Raw genomic sequence first — 21,284 nt, 5'->3', positions numbered from 1 at the left:
TGTGGTATTATTTATTTGACCTGCTATTTTCAAGAAAAGTCTTATGGTATTGTATGTATGTTTTGAAACCTGCAACTAAGAGAAAATAAGATAAAGACAAACTACTTTCTTTCATAATTTTTACGGTGTAGTGTCGTTTTTGGAACGGATGAACGCATGGTTATTGTGAGGGTGTGACGTACGCTTAACACGGTGCCTGACCCCCGACCGCTCGAGCCAAGCTACCATTGTGCTGGGAACCTGGTGACTGCTAACCCGGTTGCCCGGTTTCCAACACCCTGGAGTTGATTCTCCTGGCTTTGTAAGCGTGGTTAGCCATTTTAAGACATATAGTGTCATGTAGTTCCTAAAGATACATAGGATCTGTGTGTTTGTAGGTAACATAAACTAAGGTCTAAACTGATTCCGGACACCTCCACAGGATATGTCAGCCTATAGACCAGCTAGCTTACTGTGCCACCATAAGCCCCCAAACCTTACCAACGAGCGAATAGTTTCTGGCAACCATTGAACATGACAACCCTTTACCCTTCAGGGATCGTGGAAACAGTACAGTACTTTTTGCTCAGTCAATCGTGCTCACTTAGTCTCAGAGAGATGCACAGAATAAACGTTGGGGCCGTTTTCAATAAGCATTTATTGAACCAGCGTCATTCTAGTATAAAACATGTTTGCTGCGACAATCATTAGACAGAAGCAAATATAAAAGATTATAAGTACCAACAGAGTAAATAGAAGATAGAATTCACCCATGGTGCTAAAACAGTGGATATATGCAGGCATTTCAACATGACAGTAATCAAGCATACTCCTACGATGCCGACCCTACTTAAGTGTACACTTACACTACAGTGCAAGAATGAAGGACCCCATCTTGGTCACCAGTTAGACACCCCGCAAGGGATGTCAGACTGCTGCATGTTGAAGCTTCAGCGTGCAGGGACCTCAGTGACTTGTGTCAGCGTGGAAGCGTCTCTTCTAGTTACCTAGTGAAGGTGCAGTTCTTTTATACCACAAAGATAGCCTTGGGGTTCCTACCACAACCGATATGTTGTGAGTACGATTATGTAAATGAGCCTAAATAATTGCAACTATGCACAGTTGCTCTGTCGCCCTAGGATGAAGATAGCGATGACTTTTGTACAGAGTCTTATTTATTTTATTTATTGAGCTTTATATAGCGCTGGCTAGACCCGGAGTTATCGGAGCGCTTTACACGAGGAAGAAACATTGTTTCAGAACATGGTTACAAAGTTACATCAGTTACTGGAGCGTAGTTACCGGAATTACACGAGTACAAATGCATAGCAAAAAAAGATGAGGAAAAAAATAGGCAGGGGGAGAGAAGATTAGGGGAGGGAGGGAAGGAATAGTGGAGGTAGATGCAGAATAATGGAGGGAAGAGGAGGGGGAGGGTGTAGGAGGCACAACGGGGAGACGAGGAAAAAAAGTGTCCGACGTCCGGCTGGGTAGGTGATGGCCTAGGGGTGAACCAGAGCCAAACTCCTGTATAGCTGCGTGGGAAAGCTCCACCGGTCATCGGCCAAAGGTTGCTTGGGCATCGCAGTACATACAGAAAGGTTAGTTTCCGCCTAGGGGGGCTTAGTCCAAAAGTTCCATAGAGCGTGCCGGTCACGGTGTATGGTGCTGTGCTCCCAGCTGTAATGGTATTAAAAAAAACAGGCCTCCGCTGTGTGAGACTCCCTTGTCGCTGTGGACTCTCTCAGAGGGGTCTCTGAGACTCCAGGGCATAAATGCTGGATCCCTCACCAACAAGGAGAGAAGGAGTGCTTTGGAACAGAGTATGTTAATCCTGTTATGTACGTTATGTGCAGGGGTTTTTAGCAAGAATCCTCATGCATAATAAATGAGGCTAGTTTCAAGGATTTAACTGGGTAAAAGGTCAGTGCTAGAACTGGTATGCAGAGCAAAGTAGGACAAATTTATGTAAAAGGTCGCTTTGCTACTAAGTCCTAGGTTGGGGAACATAACACCCACTCCTCATCTGAAGGTCGACAAGGTCAACTAATGCTAGAATAAGCCTACTAAAAAGCATAAAAACATTGTCATAAAACCAGTGTCTATAAACATCTAAAAACATGTTATAAGTAAAAAAGATGCTAAAAAAGCTCTATAAGTCCATTAAAGACTCAATATATGATCAGACTGCCTGAGCACATTGAAAGCCATGGTGCTCAGTGAGAGCAGAAGAAATAAAAGAAAAACAAAATTATGGTTCTCATTCCAATTTGGCTTGTTTTGGAAAAAAGGCTGAATTGTTCCCATCACATGGAGAGACAAATATTTATGTGTCCTGTGTGGGAGACTCACCATCATTGTCGCTCACATTCGCAGACAACGGTCCTTGTAACACCTCCTGTATCAAGTCAATGGAGCAAAGGTGATCTTCTCTGGTTGCCACAGCAGCCGCTGAGGAAGCACTCAACACCTGTGAGCCTATTGTAGAGCCAATGTCCGTTCCGCCAGGAGCTGAATCATCCCGTGGAGGCTCTAAGAATACCGTCATCATCATGGGAATCTGTGAGGGACAATGATACATGTGGACCTTTAAGGGGTCCAGTAGTACGTCTATATCTGGTGGAGCTACTGATTGAAGGGTCAGACACAAGTCCAACACGCATTCGTTTCTGCAAAACAGGCAGCGGACCACAGGCAAGATGCAGTCAAACCAGACTGATCTGAACGATAGGAACCAATGCTCGCTTAGATCCCGAAGCCGAGGTGTGCCCAGATGTAACACCATGCGTTCACGACAACGTCGCACCTGCAGTTCTTTTTCCATCTCTTGATGAACTGGGACGTCCATTGTGAAGAAGGGAAATTGAAATCAGGATGCCCACTACAAGTAGTAGTACCAGTGGAAGTTCTCCAAAAACGCTTCCTAATATGCAGTGTATGAATGCCAGAATAACTCTGAAAATTGTCTGAAAGGTGCTCAACAGTCCAGAACCTATATGTTTAAATAGGGTCACAATCCCCCTCATATCACGCATGTTAAAGATACGATGAACCATTTCCCCAAAATCGAGCAGGAAGTTTGTACGCACTAGTGCCTGTATCTCAGATGAAGACCTTGCAACCTGGAGATCAAAAGTCTCTCGGGCTGAGGTTGAGGCCACATCTTTCTGAAAAAGCATGACTTTCAGTCTGCTCAGAGAATCGAACCGTATAAAGGAAACTTTCAATGAAGGCCGTAGTGTTACCTTCCTAACTGCGTGGGCCGGCGGAAACAATACTTGCTGACAACAAGTATCCCTGAAACTGACTGTGACTAGATGTTATTTTATGTTATGTTATTTAAACTTGTTAAGCGAGTGAATACCCTGAGGTGTCTTGGCGCTGAAGTTAAATGCAAACCTAACTGGATCACTCCCTAACTCTGGAAAAACCAGGTTTTGAGAATCTTTCTAAAAGATGATAAAGAATTTGCTGATCTAATGTGCATCAGGAGATAATTCCAAAGTTTTGCGGTTCCATAGCTCATGTTTCGACCACGCCAATTGGAAGTACGAAACCTGGGCAGAGTCATGAACCTGGCATCAGTGGAGCGAAGCTGTCTACAAGAGTGGTACCACTTGAAAATATATTTTTTAAGAAGGTAGGTCCTGTGTTGTTCAGTGCTTTGTAAGCCAAGCACAAGGTCTTGAACTTAATGGGGCTCGCTACCGGAAGCCAATGAAACTTCCGAATTTCTTTGGAGACTGATTGGTATTTGTGCAGATTCCGTAGGAGTCTTGTGTCTGCATTTTGTTTCATCTGCAAATTTTTTTGATGTTTACTTTGCATGTTTTGATACAATCCGTTGCAGTCATCCAACTTAGATAATACTAGTGCAGTCACAACTGTCCTCCTGGAGTTAATTGGAATATAAGGAAAGATTTTCTTTAATTTCTTAATGAAATAAAAGGAGGCAGAAACAATAACATTTATTTGATATGAATAGGGCAATTTGTTATTAAGTACAACTCCTAGGATTTTAGCTTTGGATACCGGTTTAGGCAATTTCCCTAACTCTGCAGGCCACCATGAGCCATCTTTGATGTGCGATGCCTGGCACCATTACACAACCGCCTTGATCATTCAGCATCAAATATCTCCCATTGGAGAGCAGTTCCAACACCGGATAAATCACAGCAGCTGGGGAACCCTTCAAGTGACAGGACAAGTTAGCAGCCGAAGCATTACTGGCTCCGTGAAACGAAATGTCTTTGCAAACTAGGGACCCACTTAAAGCACTTTTACAGTTTGAACCGCTGAGAAAAACTTCAGTGTCCCCATTCCTACATCGAAATCTGTACGGTAATTCCCAGTACTCGTGTATGTACTCTTCTCCTAGTGCTTCATACCTGCCTACCTGGTGATACTGGAGACAGTATTGAAATTGATTGTCGTGACTGGCAGTGTAATATAGCCATGGATTAACCATTCTGTGTAAGGTGACTCAGCAACGGTGAAAGGTAATTGGTCCAATTTTTCAATGTGCAACATGGTATATTTTGCATTTCTTTGTGCCATTACCATATGACTTTCTGTTAGATTGAATACAGAGAGCAGAGTCGTACTGTTGATGTAGCGCAAGGGCATGTGGCCAGAACGCAATGATTGTAGCATCCAGCTTAATAGAATCAATTGCGATTGTCCATGTTGTAGAATAGACAAATCCTCTTCAATTATATCTATTGCAGAAGACATAGGGCCAGATGTACGACCATTGAATTTTGCGCCTCGCAAATTGCGACTAATTGCGAGGCGCAAAGTTCAATGTACAACAGTGTCTCAGACACTTTACGATTCCCAATGGGGTCGCAAATTGAGTGCCTCGTGAATATTAATGAGGCTGTCACAATTTGAGACCCCATTGGGAATGGCTGGCACTCCCAGGGATGGTGGCCTGCTGGGGAAAGCAGACCACCATGTCTGGAACTGCTTTGTCAATAAAGCAGTTTTTATAAAAAATGCATCACGTTTTCCCAAAAAGAAAAATGAAGCTTTTCAGTTTAATTTTTTAAGGGCAGTCAGTGGTCCCTGGGACCACTGCCTGCTCTTAAAAAATATTTGCGTATCCATTCACAAAGGGGAAGGGGTCCCCTGGGGACACCTTCCCATTTGCGAGTGCTGTACCACCCTTCTGAGAAGGGTGGTAAACAATCATACAATGGGTAAGGACTCGCTATAAGGAACGGACGCCTTTGGCACTCCCCTTCCTAATAGTGAGTCGCTAACCCTATTTTGCAAGTCACTAACAGGTTAGCAACTCGCAAAATAGGGTTAGTACATTGGGCTGACCTATTTTGGGGTCGCAAAGGGGCCAAAATCTCCTTTGTGAATGCAAATAATGGTCGTACATCTGGCCCACAATGTTGCCCAGTGAATACATTCTGGATGATAGTGTGTTCATACCATTGTGAACCACTGCCATAGCCTTTTCAAGGTTAACCTCACGTAGTCTCCTAGCAGCCTCCTTTTGAGAGATATTGCATAGCTCTTTGTAAATAGCATACAAGAAGTGCTTTTGACGTAGCCTCTTGGGACCTAACTCCCCAATATTGTAAGATGTCACCACCCGAGTATTCTGATTGTACAGAGCGCTGATGGATTCTAAACCCTTTGGTGGTACCCCTGAATCTTGACTGACACCTATTTGTGGCGATAGGCCAAACCAACCTTCTCTTCTAATTGGGGTCTGATGAATTGTAAGAACCATTGTGTAGTATGTCATCTAGTGTATCCTCACTGTATAGTGTATATTTTTGCCAGCCCTCAAAGTGTGTAAGAGAGGGAATCCGAGGTGTGTTCAAATCCTTGATCTTGGCTAGTCCAAGACAGGAAATCTGGTGCACTGTCTCGTTCAGGAAAATCATTTGATGTGGTATGAGGCATGCCCTAAATAAATAAGGCCTCAGTTCCCTGAACTTGCCAATCTTTAGTTCCCCCAGACAGGTTTTGTGTCTATAGTGTCCCTACAAAAGTCAAAACCTTGTAAAGACAGTTGGGTAAATAAAGGAAGTGGAGTATATAAGCTTAGTGTTAGTGAGCATATTTTTCTTTGCAGGGGGTAGGTGTAAGCTTATAGTAATAAGAGGTTGGGTATGAAGTGTTAAACCCAGAAAAATAAGCAAACTTTTGTGCAAATGTTGTTAAACTACATTTCGGCAGTATTGGGCAATGTTCCCTTTGGTGGTAAGTGAAAAAAGTATTTGGGATACCTGCTTTGCGCAAAAATTATGACCATAGTGTTGGTAAAAAAATATGGTGTCAAAATTAGATGTACTATCATACAGTTCATCATTTGAAAGTGCAGCAGATTGTTCTCAATCAGATAGCATAGTATGCACAGTTTCAATGTCCCAATCATCAGAGAGAGTTCTAGAGGTGATGATATCACTAAGAGAAATTTCGAATAAATGCGGTATTCTCAAAAGTTCAGTAGGACCATATACATCATAGGAAACTCTCTCACATACTATTCCTTCAGGAACTGGAACTGCTGTAATGTTCACTAAGGACAGGTCCCTCTGTCCACAGTGTGATGATGCATGTGGTTTCAGGACCAAGTTCACATGTCGTACTGCAGATCGTTCTGGGAGGTAATGTCCATTCAGGATCAAGAAAAAGACAGTCACTATACTAATCCAAAGGACTAGGAACAGTAGTCCAATTGCAATCCAGAGCTGTAGACAGGCAAAAACAAAGTAAGTCTTATTCGGCCAAAAATAGAAAAACGTTGTTGGTTGTGGGGAGCAGGCAGTGGCAGTAACTTGGGTTCACTTAGATCCGATGAGAAATCATAAAAATCGATGAAGTAGCCAGACACATTCCGATCTATCTTTGGTAGCTAAGCAGGATTTGTGGAACTGGCAGGTGCCTCCATTCGAGACATATTCACAAAGACGTCGGTATTAGGCTGAATTGAGATCTTTGTTTCATTTGTAGTTTGATATTGTTCAGTTTCAACAGGTACAAGTTGCATTCCATTGTTGGTAACTCCTTCACTTTGCGGAGTGGAGTCTTCAAAAGTTATTAATCTTCCCATCTGAACTTAGTAGTGAGAAGAGATCGGTGGCTTCCCAGGAGCCCACGTGGCCTACTGTTGAGTATCAGCCACATAGTGTGGTTTGATCAGATCAATTGAGATGAATCTATTGTCTTTGCAGCCGGCAAGAGGCTGAAGAAGTACTGTTCTTATTCCTTTGACAGCCAGGACAGGAACAGGCACTCTGTAAGATGGCACAAATTATTTTTTGTCCTCTATCTTTTCTCGGACCAGGTCCCCAATCTTTGGGACCCAGGGAGGTCATGCCGAAACAGCTTTCACTTCTCCAGTGGCGGGGCGTTTTACTTACACGTTGCTTTGTAATGCACAGAATTCATCGAGTTCCTGTAAAACAGCCAAACGATCATTGATGTCAAATGGTTTTTCATCCACCACTGTGCTGCCACAGTCAAGGTCTGGTACCCACATTCCTATCCCGAACAGGACATCATATGGAGTACAGCCTCCAGGAAACTTCTTGGCATGTTGTTAAGTGCCCTCTGGACCCCATATAGGTGATTGACCCAACTGCCACCCAAGCCTAATACCCTAGTTGTTAAGGATTGCTTTAAGTCCCGGTTCTTTCTCTCCATGATTGAATTTCTCTCTGGATGATAGGGGGAGGAGTACCGCAAGGCCACAACCAAACTTCCCATGGCTTCTTTGTAAGCCAGTGAGCTAAACTCAGTGCCAAGTTCGGGATGTAATGTGTCAATCGCGTATGTCTCTATGAAGACTCGCAAATCCTTTATAACATTTTGGGCACCAGCCGAGCGCTGAGGCCAAACCCACCGGAATCTAGAGCATGAATCCACTGCCACCAAGATGTACCTGTAAGCCCCGTCAGATTATAAGGGGCCGCAGTGGTCCAAATAGACACATGCAAGTGGTCTCTCTGATATCAGTAGTGGTGTTTGAGGTGGACGTGCTATGGTGGAACCCTTCATCTGCTCACAGATGTTGCACTTGAGGATAAAACCCTTGGTCTGTTTAGTGAGACCTGGCCACCAATAACGCTGTTTTAGTAGTGAAACAGTTGCAGCAATACCTGCGTGTGCTTAACCCAGACCCTCGTGTGCAGCTAGAATTAATCCTAATCTGTGATCCATATTTGGTATTACTTTATCCCCCACTCCTAGAATTTGAGCATACGGAATGTTTTCTGCATCTAACTTGTTGGAGTACTTGAGTGGAAAACCTATGGGCAAGGCTGAGCTTTTGCGCGTAACGTTTACAGCTATCATTATCTGTCAGTCTATCCTCGTGCTTGAACGGTTGATTGCAGCAATGGCAGCAGTTCGCACTGTCTCCTTGGCGGCTTCTTCAGCCAGTGAATTCCCTTCAATGTGCACGCCAACACGCTGATGACTCAATGTGTGAATTACATGAGCCAGTGGCAAGCAAACTTTCAGCTTTATTATGCCACCTTTGGAATCTCTAAACCCATTCTGGCCCCAATAGTGAAGATATTTATTTTATGACTGGACACAATAAAACAAATCGCACACAATAAATTTTGGGAATTCCCGATCCGTATTTTTTAGTGCCAGTATCAGGGCTTTTAGTTCTGCCAGCTGTGTCGTGCAATCTCCTAGAGACAAATTTGTGAAAATACAACGCATGGTGTTACCACGTGGTAGGTAACAACGCAGTCGTTACAACGACTGCGTTGTTACCACGCGTGGCTTTACATCACAAGTCGTTTCTATGACTTGCGCTAGATGACACTCTGGACTTAGGAATAGTATAAATTACTATTCCTACTCCAGTTAGCGCAACAGCAAGGCAATGTGTTGGATTTAAAATCCAACACATTCCCTTGTGTTACACGCCACCTAACGCAAGTCATAGAAACGACATGTGATGTAAAGCCACGCGTCGTAACAACGCGGTCGTTGTAACCACCGCGTTGTTACCTACCTGCGTGGTAACAACAGCGTTGTAACCGCTGTTTCTCCCTAGAGACTTCATCTGTGTATTGCTAGGACGGAATTTGCTGTCCCGCATATGTCCCTTCACAATCGCACATGCTGCGCTGTATTGTGTATTCCTATGGCAGACTGGGAAGATCTGTCAGTATAAATTATGTATTCATACCGATTGAGAAGCAAGATTTCATTCAGGAGAGGATATTTTAATTTCTTATTGCAGAAATGCTTGTGTTTTCAGTGTAGGATTATATCTGTAATCTACATCTGTTGCAGTGAGAGATATAGCCCATTGTATCCATCGCGGATGCAGTGCTTTTGCGTTTGGAACGCTTGCTTTGGTACCAGCCTCTAAGATTGGTACTGAAGTCACAACAATTATGCATTTCCCCTGTGGTAGTGCTCTTTCTCTCACTATAGCAGTTTGTACTGCTGTAAGTATCTTTTCCGTGGATGCAAAACGCTTTTCAGCTTTTGTGTACTAATGTAATTTATATTCAATGGGTACCGTTTCGCCTTCATTCAAGGTGAGGTAAGTGTATCCTGATTGACTAACGACTGCACGGATCACCAAATTAGTGGTATTTACACGTGTGTGTAAGTGTTTGGAAACTATCATGTCAGCTTGTACGGAACAGAGAATTTCTGTGTGTTCCTGTGTCCACTGTTGGACTGAAACATCAGGTCTGATTAGCTCATAGAAAGGTTTAACCCTTTCTGCATAATCCAAAAAGTACATTCTGCCAAAATTTAGGAATCCTTAAATGGATTGTAAACCCTTCAGAGTCTTTGGAGGTTGGAGCAGCGCACATTTTTCAAAACAATTAGCTGCCTGGCTTTTTCCTTCACTTGATAGCTCATATCCCAAAAATAGGAGATTGAGGTAGGCAATTTTTGATTTTTACATTTGTAGCCCACAGTAGCAAACCCCAAAATGTTGTTGTTCACCCTGTTCAAATGTTCCAATAAGTCATCATCCATCAGATTAATATCATCTATGAAGGACAATGCCTCATCATCACAATTTTGAAGTAACTCTGTTACTTTTGCTGAGAACAACCCCGGGCTATTTTTATTCCCATGGGGCAGTCTACAGAATTGGCGTTGAGAGCCGAGGGCCGAGAATGCTGTCAAGTATCTGCTTACAAGTTCTATCTTTTTGCAGAAGAAACCATTCGAGATATCTAGTGTTTTGTATTTTTTCAGCACAATGTTATTAATTAATGTTGCAATGTGTACATTTTGTACTGCAAATGTTTGTGTGCATGTGTTCAAATGCCTGTAGTCTAAAACTAAACTGTATGAATTGTCGGTTTTCATTACGGGATACAAAGGAGTATTCATATAAGAGGTGCAATTTTCAATCACACCTTGGTATTAAAATTGACCTAAGATCTCCCTGACTTGTTTCTTTGCGTCATGTTTTATTGGGTACTGCCTCTGTGGTGTAGGAGTAGATTTTAATGGGATTTCATGGTGAGGTGACTCAGCATGCCACCCTACATGACTGTGGTGAAGTGCGGGAGCTAGCGCTAATGCCCACTAATGTGCATATGAATATTTAAATGACTCTGGAACAAGGTCAGAGAAAGCTAGTAAAAATTTCATCTTCCCTCCTAGGGCACTCCATAACAAACTCAGGTGGCCAATTTCTTTCAGCCAAAAGGATGTCGTATCAATATGTCAGGTTCTCCCAAAAGAGACCCTTAACTTTCCTGGGTATGTCCCCCTCCATTTGGAGTGTAATATTGTATAAATTATGTGGGACACTTACCCTTGTATACGGTGTCTCCACTGTGATATGTTCATTCAACACTGCTGTCACCAAAAATTCCATCAGGTTCTGGTGAGCTATTGTTACTTCTGCTGCGCTGTCTAGCATTATCAGAGTCCATTACCCTGTTCAGAAGCAGAGTCCTCAGTAGGCTGGGCATTTCTTATGTTAAGGCCTGCTACCTTCTTCTTTTTAAACTGAGGTTTAGTTTTGGGTTTATCTTCTTTTTTGATAATGTAGTCTGAAGTGCGATGTATCTCCCCTTTTGGCTTCACTCGCTCTTCTGATCTGTGTTCTGATCTTCCTTCCCTCTCCGAGTGTTTTGATGAACTCTGAAAGGAACAAGAGGAACGTGTATCAGTATCCTGATACCTGTTAGGTTTTTTGATATTATCATGGTTCCTAAGAATGTCATTTTTCTCAGAAGGCTCCCGTTGAGGTGACCCACCCTGTGATGCATTTTCCTTGTTATGTTTTGATTGTTTGTTATCCCATTTCTGTTTAGAAGAATCTGGTGCTTGCTTCGAGTTATCCTTTTCAGAATTACTCGTCACTTGTGGTTTTCCGGGGTCTAGCTCCCAAGTTATCTCTACCCAGCGAAGCATAGGTTTCTTCGATAATCTTAGGCAATTCTCGCTCTTTTTGTGCAAGAGTGACTTCCCTCAGGCGTTGGTGTATATCCACTGCTGCTGCCTCCCCTATTATGTTACCTAACATAATTGTGCATGCCTGGGCAAAATTGCCTATCAGTTTCATCCCTAAGTCTAGGGCAGGTTCTGTCCCGTACTCATTCTATATTTATTTCAATACATCCGGTATAACTTCTATTGAGGGGGTACCATGAGTTCTGGTATAAAGGGCAGCGAAAACTGCACCCCAAGTGGTACAATCCTCTACTGGGAGAGCTATTCCTATTGGCAAGCGAATTGTTAGTATTCTGTGTTTTTCCTGCGGGCCCGTATGGGGAAATTCTGCTTCAAGCTGTGCTATTTTCTGTGCTATCCAGGACGGCATTTGCTCACGTATGGTGAACATTCTTCCCATAATCGCGTTCAGTGTTTGTGGGCTAATATTTTCCGTAGTCATTTGAGGTTGACTAGCCTGAGTAATCCACGCAGGTTGAATGGTAAGTGTTCGCATTACGAATTGTGTTAGGTTTCTCTATAGTTTTACTACGTCTCTGTAAAGTGTATGTAATTCTGCTGCTTGTAATGTATCTATCTCTGGATTTGCTGTAAGCAGCAAGGACCGGCCAGGTCGTTCCTTCTCTGCTGCGTGGACCGTCTCACATTTGTTTTGGTGTGGGGGCAGGCGCCTTTATACCAATTAATATGCTCATGGTATGTTAACGGGACTTCTACGTCCATGTATGGAAAGTATTCTCCAGGTGTTTCATCGTCAATGTAAGTATGAAACTAATGTGTGCGTGCATCGGCAGGCGAGAATATAACCCAAGAATAGAATACCTCTGTTCTTAATGCCTTGTGTGCCTCAATCAAAAAGCTAACACTTCAACCCATTGCTGGGAGGCCAAATTGTAATAATTTCATTGTAATTTCATGTCTGCAATTTTCTGTAATGTTAAGCTCAACTTCTTGATCTTCTTCCCTTGCATTTGCAATGCCATCTCCAGACATTGTGGGAGGAAGTAGTAAGAAAAAGAGATAAGGTTTTGCACAGTGTGGGAAACTATAATCCTTAAAGCTTGAACAAACCTACAGCCAATACGTAGGATATACCTACTCAGCTGCGGCGGATTTCCCTTCCCACTCCAGACGTCTTTGGTTAAATGTGAGTAGGGGTCTCTGAGAAAGCACAACTGAACTACTCAGATTTGACCGTTAAATTAGAACCAAACCAACGTTGGTGGCGCTATGTCGTGTAGTTCCTAAAGATACAGAAGATCTGCGCGTTTGTAGGTAACATAAACTAAGGGATTGATGTCTAGACTGATTCCAGACACTCCCACAGGATATGTCAGCCTATAGATCAGCTAGCTCAAAGTTCCACCATGAGCCCGCAAACCTTGCCAAGGAGCTAATAGTTTCTGGCAACCATTGAACATGACAACCCTTGACCCTTCAGGGATCGTGAAAACAGTACAGTACTTTTCACTCAGTCAATCGTGCTCACTTAATCTCAGAGAGATACACAGAAAACTTTTGGGGACGTTTTCAATAAGCATTTACATGTTTGCTGCGACAATCATTAGACAGAAACAAATGCAAAAGATTATAAGCACCAAATGAGTACATAGAAGGTAGCATTCTACCACGGTGCTAAAACAGTGGATATATGCAGGCATTTAAACATGACCGTAATCAAGCGTACTCCTACGATGCGGACCCTACCTAAGTGTACCTAGCATGTATGTGGTTGTAAAGCTAAAAATGCCCTAGGAAAGACCCAACCCCATTACCTGATAGGAAAGAATGAAGGACCCTGTCTTGGTCAACTGTGAAGGATGTCAGACCGCAGCATGTTGAAGCTTCAGCGTGCAGAGTCCTCAGTGTCTTGTGTCAGCGTGGAAGCGTCTCCTCTAGTTCCTGTGCAAGGGATTTTACTAAGAATCTTCATGCATGATAAATGAGGCTTGTTTCAAGGAAACCAATCGACATATATTCAGCACATAACTTGATAAAAGGTCAGTGCTAGAACAGTTATGCAGAGCAAGGTAGGACAAATGTAGGTAAAAGGTTGCTTTGCCACTAAGGCCTAGGTTGGGGAACATAACTGGTAGACATCAGTCATTACAAGAGGTCTAACTATATAATGACTGCACCGAACCCGGTCATGTTTGGTATCAAACATGTTGGAATCATACTCCAACACAGATTCCATTGTTGGAAGTATAATCCCATGTACTGGGGGGCTCACTAGGGGACCTCCCTGTACTCCCGGTAAGAACCTTTCAGGGTCTGCAGCAAGCTAGTGCTGCTGCTGACCAAAGACACGATTCTGCCCTCCTGCTGCTGAGCTGAGCTCGAGCAGGAGAAGGGAGAACAATAGTTTTCTTGTCACAGGTAGATGTGATCACTTCCCAGACAGGACGGGCTGGGGGCGCTTGCACACTCCAGTTTGAACCAGTTCAGGGAACCCTTGGCTTCCACTCTGGCACAAAACTGGACAAAGAACATGGGAGTATCCTCCCCTCTATTCAGCTCCTCCTCTGGGAGGGAGCCTGAGTTGTTCCAACCCTTTCCTTAGGGTATTTAAGTGCTTACCTGTGGGTGGGTCCTCAGATTTGTTGTGGGACTAGACTCACCCTTGAAACTAAATCTCTCTTCAATCGTCTGAACACTTGGACTTCGTTGGAATTCGACTGAAACCAAGACTGCATCAATGAAGACTCCTGCTGCTCCTAGTCTTTCTGTTCTTCAATTCTTCTTCGTCGTCTTTCTCTGAGCTTCATCCAGGTTTTTCAACAGACCTGTGGGCATCAAGGATACCCGTAGAAATCTCCCTTGGAGTGAAGGAGTCACTCCCCTGCATCTGCAGGCAACACAACGCAGCTGACCGTTCTGCTGCTCCTATCACCCTATGGACTTCCAGAAGCTCAGCAACACAGGTGGTGGTTCTGCACCTTCCTCAAGGCCTGACCTGTCCTCTCTGCAATTCTAAGGCCAGTATCCTTCGTCGGAACCGCTGTGACCAAACCCCTGTGTGCCACGTTTTCATGCCATTGCCAAGGCTTGTTGGCTCTGCACTCTAGAGATCTTCGGGCTTAAAGAAGCTCCAGACTCCAGCATCTCTTCCCTCCAAGATCAGCATCCTCACCACATCCTCTGCACCGTGGGCCTGCTTCTTTGGTGAGCTGCATGAGGTCCTCTTGCAACTCCTTTACCTTCAGCCTGTGGGTAATCCTGTGGGTCTTCTCTTGCTTCAGTGGGCTCCCCTTCTTGCTCGGAGCCTTCTCTGACTCTCCTGCTGTTGATGAGTCCCTTAGCCTTTGCTCCTTTTTCGTCTTCCACGCCAGTTGTGGCTACCAAGGCGTGTTGGTGCTGCTGCAGGACACCTGCCACCTAGTCACTGACATCCGACATGGGACAGCTCGTGCACTGCTCCTGGTCTTCCTCAGCGTCACCTGGACCTCACAGATGCAGCGACAAGATCACCGTCGACTCTTCAGAACCTCCCAGCATTGGTGGGCAAGGGTCTCTGTGCCTCCTGTGCACGTCCGAGTGGCATAGACTCTGTCCCCTCTGCTTGCAGGTTCTTCACTTCCAGAATCCATCCTGGAATTCCACAGGAATCCTTCACAGTCTTCTCCAGAGGCATCTTCTTTGAAGTAATCCATTGTTGTCTTCGGCAGGTTCCGACATCACTTCACGGCTATGCACCAGGCTACCCTCGTGTAGGTAACCTGGTTCCAGAGGCATCCACGGGTGGGGTGGCTCTCCAACCTTCTGTCTTCCAAATGGTTTCTTTGGGGTCCTTTGGGAAGGGTCCTTTGTCTTCAAAACTGCAACCGCGACTTATCCTTTGACTTCCATTGGGTATACAGCTGTGTTTCCACTCTACACATAGCCTCCATGGGGTTCCTGTGCACTTACCATGGGTGGTTCCTTGTGTCCCCAGCTCCTCTGAATCTTCTTGTCCAAGTCCTGTTCTCCTTTGCAGTTCGCATTCCACCTTCTTAGTATATGGTTTGGTCTCCCCAGGGATACCACTGTTTTTTGTGCTACTTACCTGATTGCGTATGAAGTATTGTTGTGTATTGTGTTGATATCTCCGGGTAGGAGACATACGAATGTGATAGTGATATTGTGTTGTAACAAATAGACCTATTTTTGCTCAACAATTTGTGGTTTCTTTTCATCTAACTTACACTACAGATTAAACTACTAAATCAAGCTGCTTTATACTCCTTCAAGATAAGCCTAAAGGCTGCTCTCCACATTACTACTTTGAGAGCTTTCTGTGGTTATCAAAGACCACTAAAATCACCATAGGGTTGTCTGGATTAGTACTAGATGCAACACTTGAATACGTGTGCACCATATACTAAGCCAGCCTCTCACAATAATGCTCTCCAAATGAGATATAGAGAAGGTTCCTGTGACTCAAAGGGGAAAGGGATTCTTCTCCCGTTTTATCCTCATACGCAAGAAATCAGGAGAGTAGAGACCTATATTAGATCTTAGGAAACTAAAATAATTTCTCAGGACACAAACCTTCAGAATGGTTACTATTGTGGATATCTTGCATTGTCTCAACAGCGGAGATTACATAACATCTCTCCATCTGGAATATGTCTACTTTCATATCCCTATTTATCCCAAACATCGAAGATAGCTCAGATTCCCAGTAGCTGGTACCCATTTCCAATTCAGCCTGAAGTCTAACGAGCGGATATTTACCAGATGCCTCGCTCCAGTAGCAACCACCCTAAATCAGAAAGTTCATCAGGTATTCCCCTACCTAGACGACTGGCTGCTAAAAGCCCCAACTGCATAACAAATGTCAGCAGCTACCAAAACCTGCCTTTCACTTTTCCACAAGCTAGGCCTTACTTTGAACCATCGAAAATCTTCTCTCATTCCCACTCGAACACTGACGTTACTTGGATCGGACCTGGACACAGTCCAGAACAAGGCCTTCCTATCTCACGAACAGCAAGGCTGACTGGCAGACTTGGCACACATCATCTCAAGAAGACGGTGCGTTTTAGTGAGGATGTACAAATCGCTCCTAGGTATACTCTCTTAGGAAAACACCCTAGTTCCTTTGACTCGCCTCAAAATGAAACTGTTGCAGGAGGAACTTCAACTGCAGTGGGTTCAAGCAACGGGGTCCTTCGAGGACCTGATCTCTGTCACCCCGAACATACGAGAAGCATTGAAGTGGTGGTATCACAAACCACATCTCTCCGAGGGCCTCACATTTCTACCGCTGATTCCAGATTTCATCGTCACTGAGAATGTAGATCAGTGGTCGGAAAGTAGTGGGAGAGAAATAAAAATGAAACCCCCCCAATTGAAATAAATTGAGCAATACAAAGTACTCAAGATCATTTTTCATGCTTGGTTCTACACATATTTTTCTTTTGCAAGTATTTTGCCGCACATTCACGTGTGGAAGACATCCTGCAACACAACCATCACTTTGCACCTTCTCTGCATGCAGCAAAATCTTTTACCAGCTCGCTTGCTGGGTTCTGTAGTTGAGTTTTGTGGTTGACTTGTCTTTTGCAGAACCTGCTAGTCTTCCTTTAGCGGTTCTTGGTTTTATGTTGCCGGCAAATACAGAATTGCATTGATTGAGCCTGGCAGCTTAACAGCTACCCTCTTAAGCACACCTAATGCCTTAACTTCTAGGGTAACCTGACACTTTTTCAGTTACTGTTATTTGCTTTCTTGTTTCCCGTCATTCTATTTTTATTTATTTATGTGTTATAGCGCGCGGTCCTAGCCATGAAGACAGAAGTGTGTGTTATGATTCACGTAACACATGTACATAGAATGGTGTCATGTCTTATGACACTGGTGAGAGAATGATAACAACGGAAACTCAGATAAAAAAGAGGTTATGGGATGTCTGAGATAGGTTTTTATGTAGAGGGAGGGGAGCGCTCTAGATGCCAATCAGAGATCTACTGTTCTTTGGGTACATGCTTTTTCATTATCACTGCTGACATCCATCTTTCAATATTTGTTCTTCTCTTCTGTTGCCAGTTTGTGATGGAGGAAATGTTCATCAGTGGTACACCTTTGCTGGAATCAGTTGGTCTGCATGAGCCAGCAGTTGAGGAGTTGCGCAAGTCCATTCACAATGCCATCTCTAAAGCAATACTACCGCTGCACGCTTATGCCAAGCAGTATGAGCAGTACCTAGAGCTGAGCAATACTGACGTCGATGCTTTCATAGAGTAAGTACACCGTTCCTTTTCCACAACTGCGCTCATGTTTTTGTGGCTGCCTCTGCCTTGTGCTAAGATTGCTTTAAACCCATAGAGGTACTCCATTGTCTATCCTATAGATACCTTACTCGTTTTGACAGAGATATAAACCTTTTATTTTTTTTTAAATCCCCAGGAGTGACACATATATTGCATATTTGACAGTATCACCACAGGTGTTGTCACAAATAATTTTACTACAGCGTAATCACAAGATGTGACATCATAAAGCCTATGGCCTTATGATGTTACATGACGTGATATCACAGTGTGTAGAAACAGAGGGATATATGCATACATTTGTTTAAAAAGAAGCTTTATCTGTATGTCAGGCTCATTGGTCCTGATTCACAGAACTAATCCGAGACAAAATCCTAAACTTACTACTTTTGGTATTCACAGAATGCACTTACTACTTTTGGTTAAACTTACTACTTTTTGTTAAACTTACTACTTTTGATATTCCCAGAAGGCATTTAGTAGTAGTAAACTAAGTTTACTACTAAATGCCTTCTGTGAATACCAAAAGTAGTAAATGTAACCGAAAGTAGTAAGTGCCTTCTGTGAATATCAAAAATAGTAAGTGCCTTCTGTGAATACCAAAAGTAGTAAGTGCCTTCTGTGAATACCAAAAGTAGTAAGTTTAGGATTTTGTCTCAGATTAGTTCTGTGAATCGGGCCCATTGTCTTTTATTATCACCATGTCTTGGCAATCAATATTAAGTTTCCCTCATGAACAAAACACTTCCGCTCCAAGATTTGCATTTACAAAGAATACTGCGGAGATTCAGGAAAACTCATGACTTCCATATTTTCACAACCAAAGCGCAGCTTGACTCGCAGGATACAAATGAGCTGAAGTAACTTGCAAAGAGGGCTAAAATAACCGAAATTTTCACTGAACTCGATAATGATATCATAGACATGTGATGTGGTTACAGATGTTCTGATCTCATTTGTCTCTAAGACGCAATTCAAAATCTGAAACCAATTCAATTACAATTAAATCCAAGCCAAAGGATTACACTTTTATGCAAGTCTATCAAACAGATTCAAAATACCTCAAATCTACAGAAAAGAAAAGCATCAGACCCCTATGTATTTGGTTTGCATGCGACTACTTCAATTGTCCCTAAATTGAATATTATTAGCCAGATGTACAGTGTGAATTTCTCTGTGTCAGGACAGTTATATAATTTACCCTCAAATGTATACAGTTATCCTTGAATACCTCTATGGCATGCTCGCTGGAGTGCACAAGGATTGCTGACAAGAGCACCGGTTTGTTAGAAAACATTTTTATTAACCCCCCCCTTTTTTGTCTACCATCAGACCCTCTCCTAGACTTCCCTTCCCACTCATACGGTTAATGCATGTCTAACTATTGAATCTCCTACATATATATGTTTAATTAAAAAAAATAAAAACCTAAGTGTCCTTCTTTATAATTACAGCAGTAAGAGAGTATCACTGTAGTAAAAGAGGAGAATGATTTCCTGTCCTTTATTTTCGAAATATAACTACTTTCCATCTCCACTCAACAGTAGCCATTTTACTCGTCCATCTGTCTTTTCTCATGGTCAGTTTTTTGCTTTAGTGGATGGTGCTGAAGCAAGTGCCCTAAGACCACGGCAGGTCAGAATGTCCTATTTCTATGTGGGATTTTAAAGTTGGCCCTGCACCTTCTAAGTGAAAACTATAACACCACTATTTTTTCTTACTTTACGTTCCAAGCTGCAGAGTGTAATGACAATTGTATAGTAATGGAATTGTCTGTATTTTCTTTTTGCTGGTAACCATTCTAACCCCTAAAATGGACAAGATTTGAAAGAATTAGCTAATATTATTTCCAGAAACTGACCTCAAATTGAGAGCCTACTGCTTCTACATCCATCCTCTGTGGGACTTCAAGGCCTTCAGAGTGTGGTAAATAATTTAATTACCGGGACTTAATTTGGTACAGAAACATAATGAAATAGCTCAGTAAATAAGAGGCAGAATCCGTGGTATTAGAGGTTCGGAATGGGCTTTATTCCAGAGGTCGATTATAATCGGTTGCTCCAGGTTCCATCACCACGAAGGTTCAGGAAGTGAAGTACATACGTTATTGATAATCAATTACTTTTATACAATAAGCATTACAGTGAGGCCAATACAAAAGGCGTAACAATTGATAGTGGAGATAATATATTCATACGTGGCAAAGATAGGCGTAACTGGGTGTGTTTACAGAACGTCATCAGATGTGATGTCATAAGAGGGTGGTTACATGAAAGAATTTCGCAACGTCAGCAGAAATACTTGGCAGAAATGCGCGCGCAGCAGCATGACGTGTGATTGACGTGCAACTAGGGGGTGAAGGGGACTTGACATTTAGCTCTACATGTGGCGACAGAAGTCTGGAGGGTCAAGTCAACCTAATCCCAAATCATATCTAACATCCTATGTTTAAAGAACTATGTTATCCAAAAGAGAGACCTTCTTGGAGTAGAATCTTATTCTATACTGACTATACTGACTGTTAGTGCGTGTACAAGCGTCTAAGTGTCTACACTAGATGCGAGGGCAGGAATCTTCCATGGTAACAGTGCTATGAATTACTTGCATAAAGACAGAGAAGCCGGGCCTTTGCCTGGTAGCTGGTAGAATGTTTACTTAAGCTACTAGACAGGAATGCGTTGGGCAGGGAGCGGAGCAGATAATTTTCGAAGGTGAAATACAGTTTTTGGCAGGCAGCAGGCTGATGTCAGGCTTCGTGAGCCGCGCAGAGAATGAGACAAAGTTCATGGTCACAGATGCAGGCTCAGACTGGAGCTTCAGAGACAGAAAGCAAGAAAAGCTTGATGACAGAATCAGGGCCTACTTGCCTGGACTGAAAAATGGCATAAGTGAACCATATAAAGGCGGTGGCCTTTCGTACTTAGGAATGGAATATCTGGCCCATTCATGGCGGATCAGCAGAGGACATGTTAACGGTGGACGCACATGTATTTGCGTCTTCATAACTGGAACTGGAGGGAACATACATGTATTTGTAACATGCACATAGAACCGTTGGGGTCCAAGATAGGGGACATAACTGACCGGAAAAATCCATATTTCCACATTCCCTCCTTGTCCCCTACTTGCCCGTCAAGAGATATCAATCTTCATTAATCCATTGATCTGTTCATATAGCATCATTTGTTCTTCTTTCTTCTTCCGGGATCTTGAATGAAAATCTTGATGTGGAATGCACGATGTGGCACACAGATCACAAATCGCTGGTCCACATTGCAGACATAGACAGCAACTGAATAGTATGAGAAGGCCAATACCTAGGAAGGATAGAACTCTCCATCCCCAGGCTGATAACACGCTCCAAAACCAACCGGACCAAGTCCAGGTGCCTGGATTCTGGTGTATCTGGTTTACAATCTTATGAAGGCGGGTTATGGCCTTATATACAGATGGCGAATTTTCTGGTATGAATATGCAACAGCTTGATCCGATGACCCTACAAGCTCCGCCCCTATCAGCCAGGATGACGTCAAGGACAAGACGATTTTGAAGCACAACAATCCGCATAGCAGACTGCTCTTCTGTTAAATTTCCTAAGGCGGAAATAGTTTCGTTCACTACTGCTTCAAG

The 21,284-nt window shown here is 43.2% G+C and overlaps 1 protein-coding gene across 1 annotated transcript in view; it reads left to right on the top strand.

Moving 5' to 3' along the window:
• The window catches only part of DNAH1 (dynein axonemal heavy chain 1), a 1,256,292-nt gene that overhangs the window by 295,330 nt on the left and 939,678 nt on the right, over positions 1–21,284 (top strand). The window contains exon 13 of the mRNA XM_085624793.1: positions 17,431–17,624. Coding sequence (XP_085480919.1) covers positions 17,431–17,624 — 194 coding nt within the window. The remainder of the gene's footprint in view (positions 1–17,430; positions 17,625–21,284) is intronic.

This window comes from Triturus cristatus, chromosome 9, assembly GCF_964204655.1.
Source record: "Triturus cristatus chromosome 9, aTriCri1.1, whole genome shotgun sequence".
Classification (NCBI taxonomy): Eukaryota; Metazoa; Chordata; class Amphibia; order Caudata; family Salamandridae; genus Triturus; species Triturus cristatus.
This window is presented reverse-complemented; position numbering and strand designations above follow the sequence as displayed.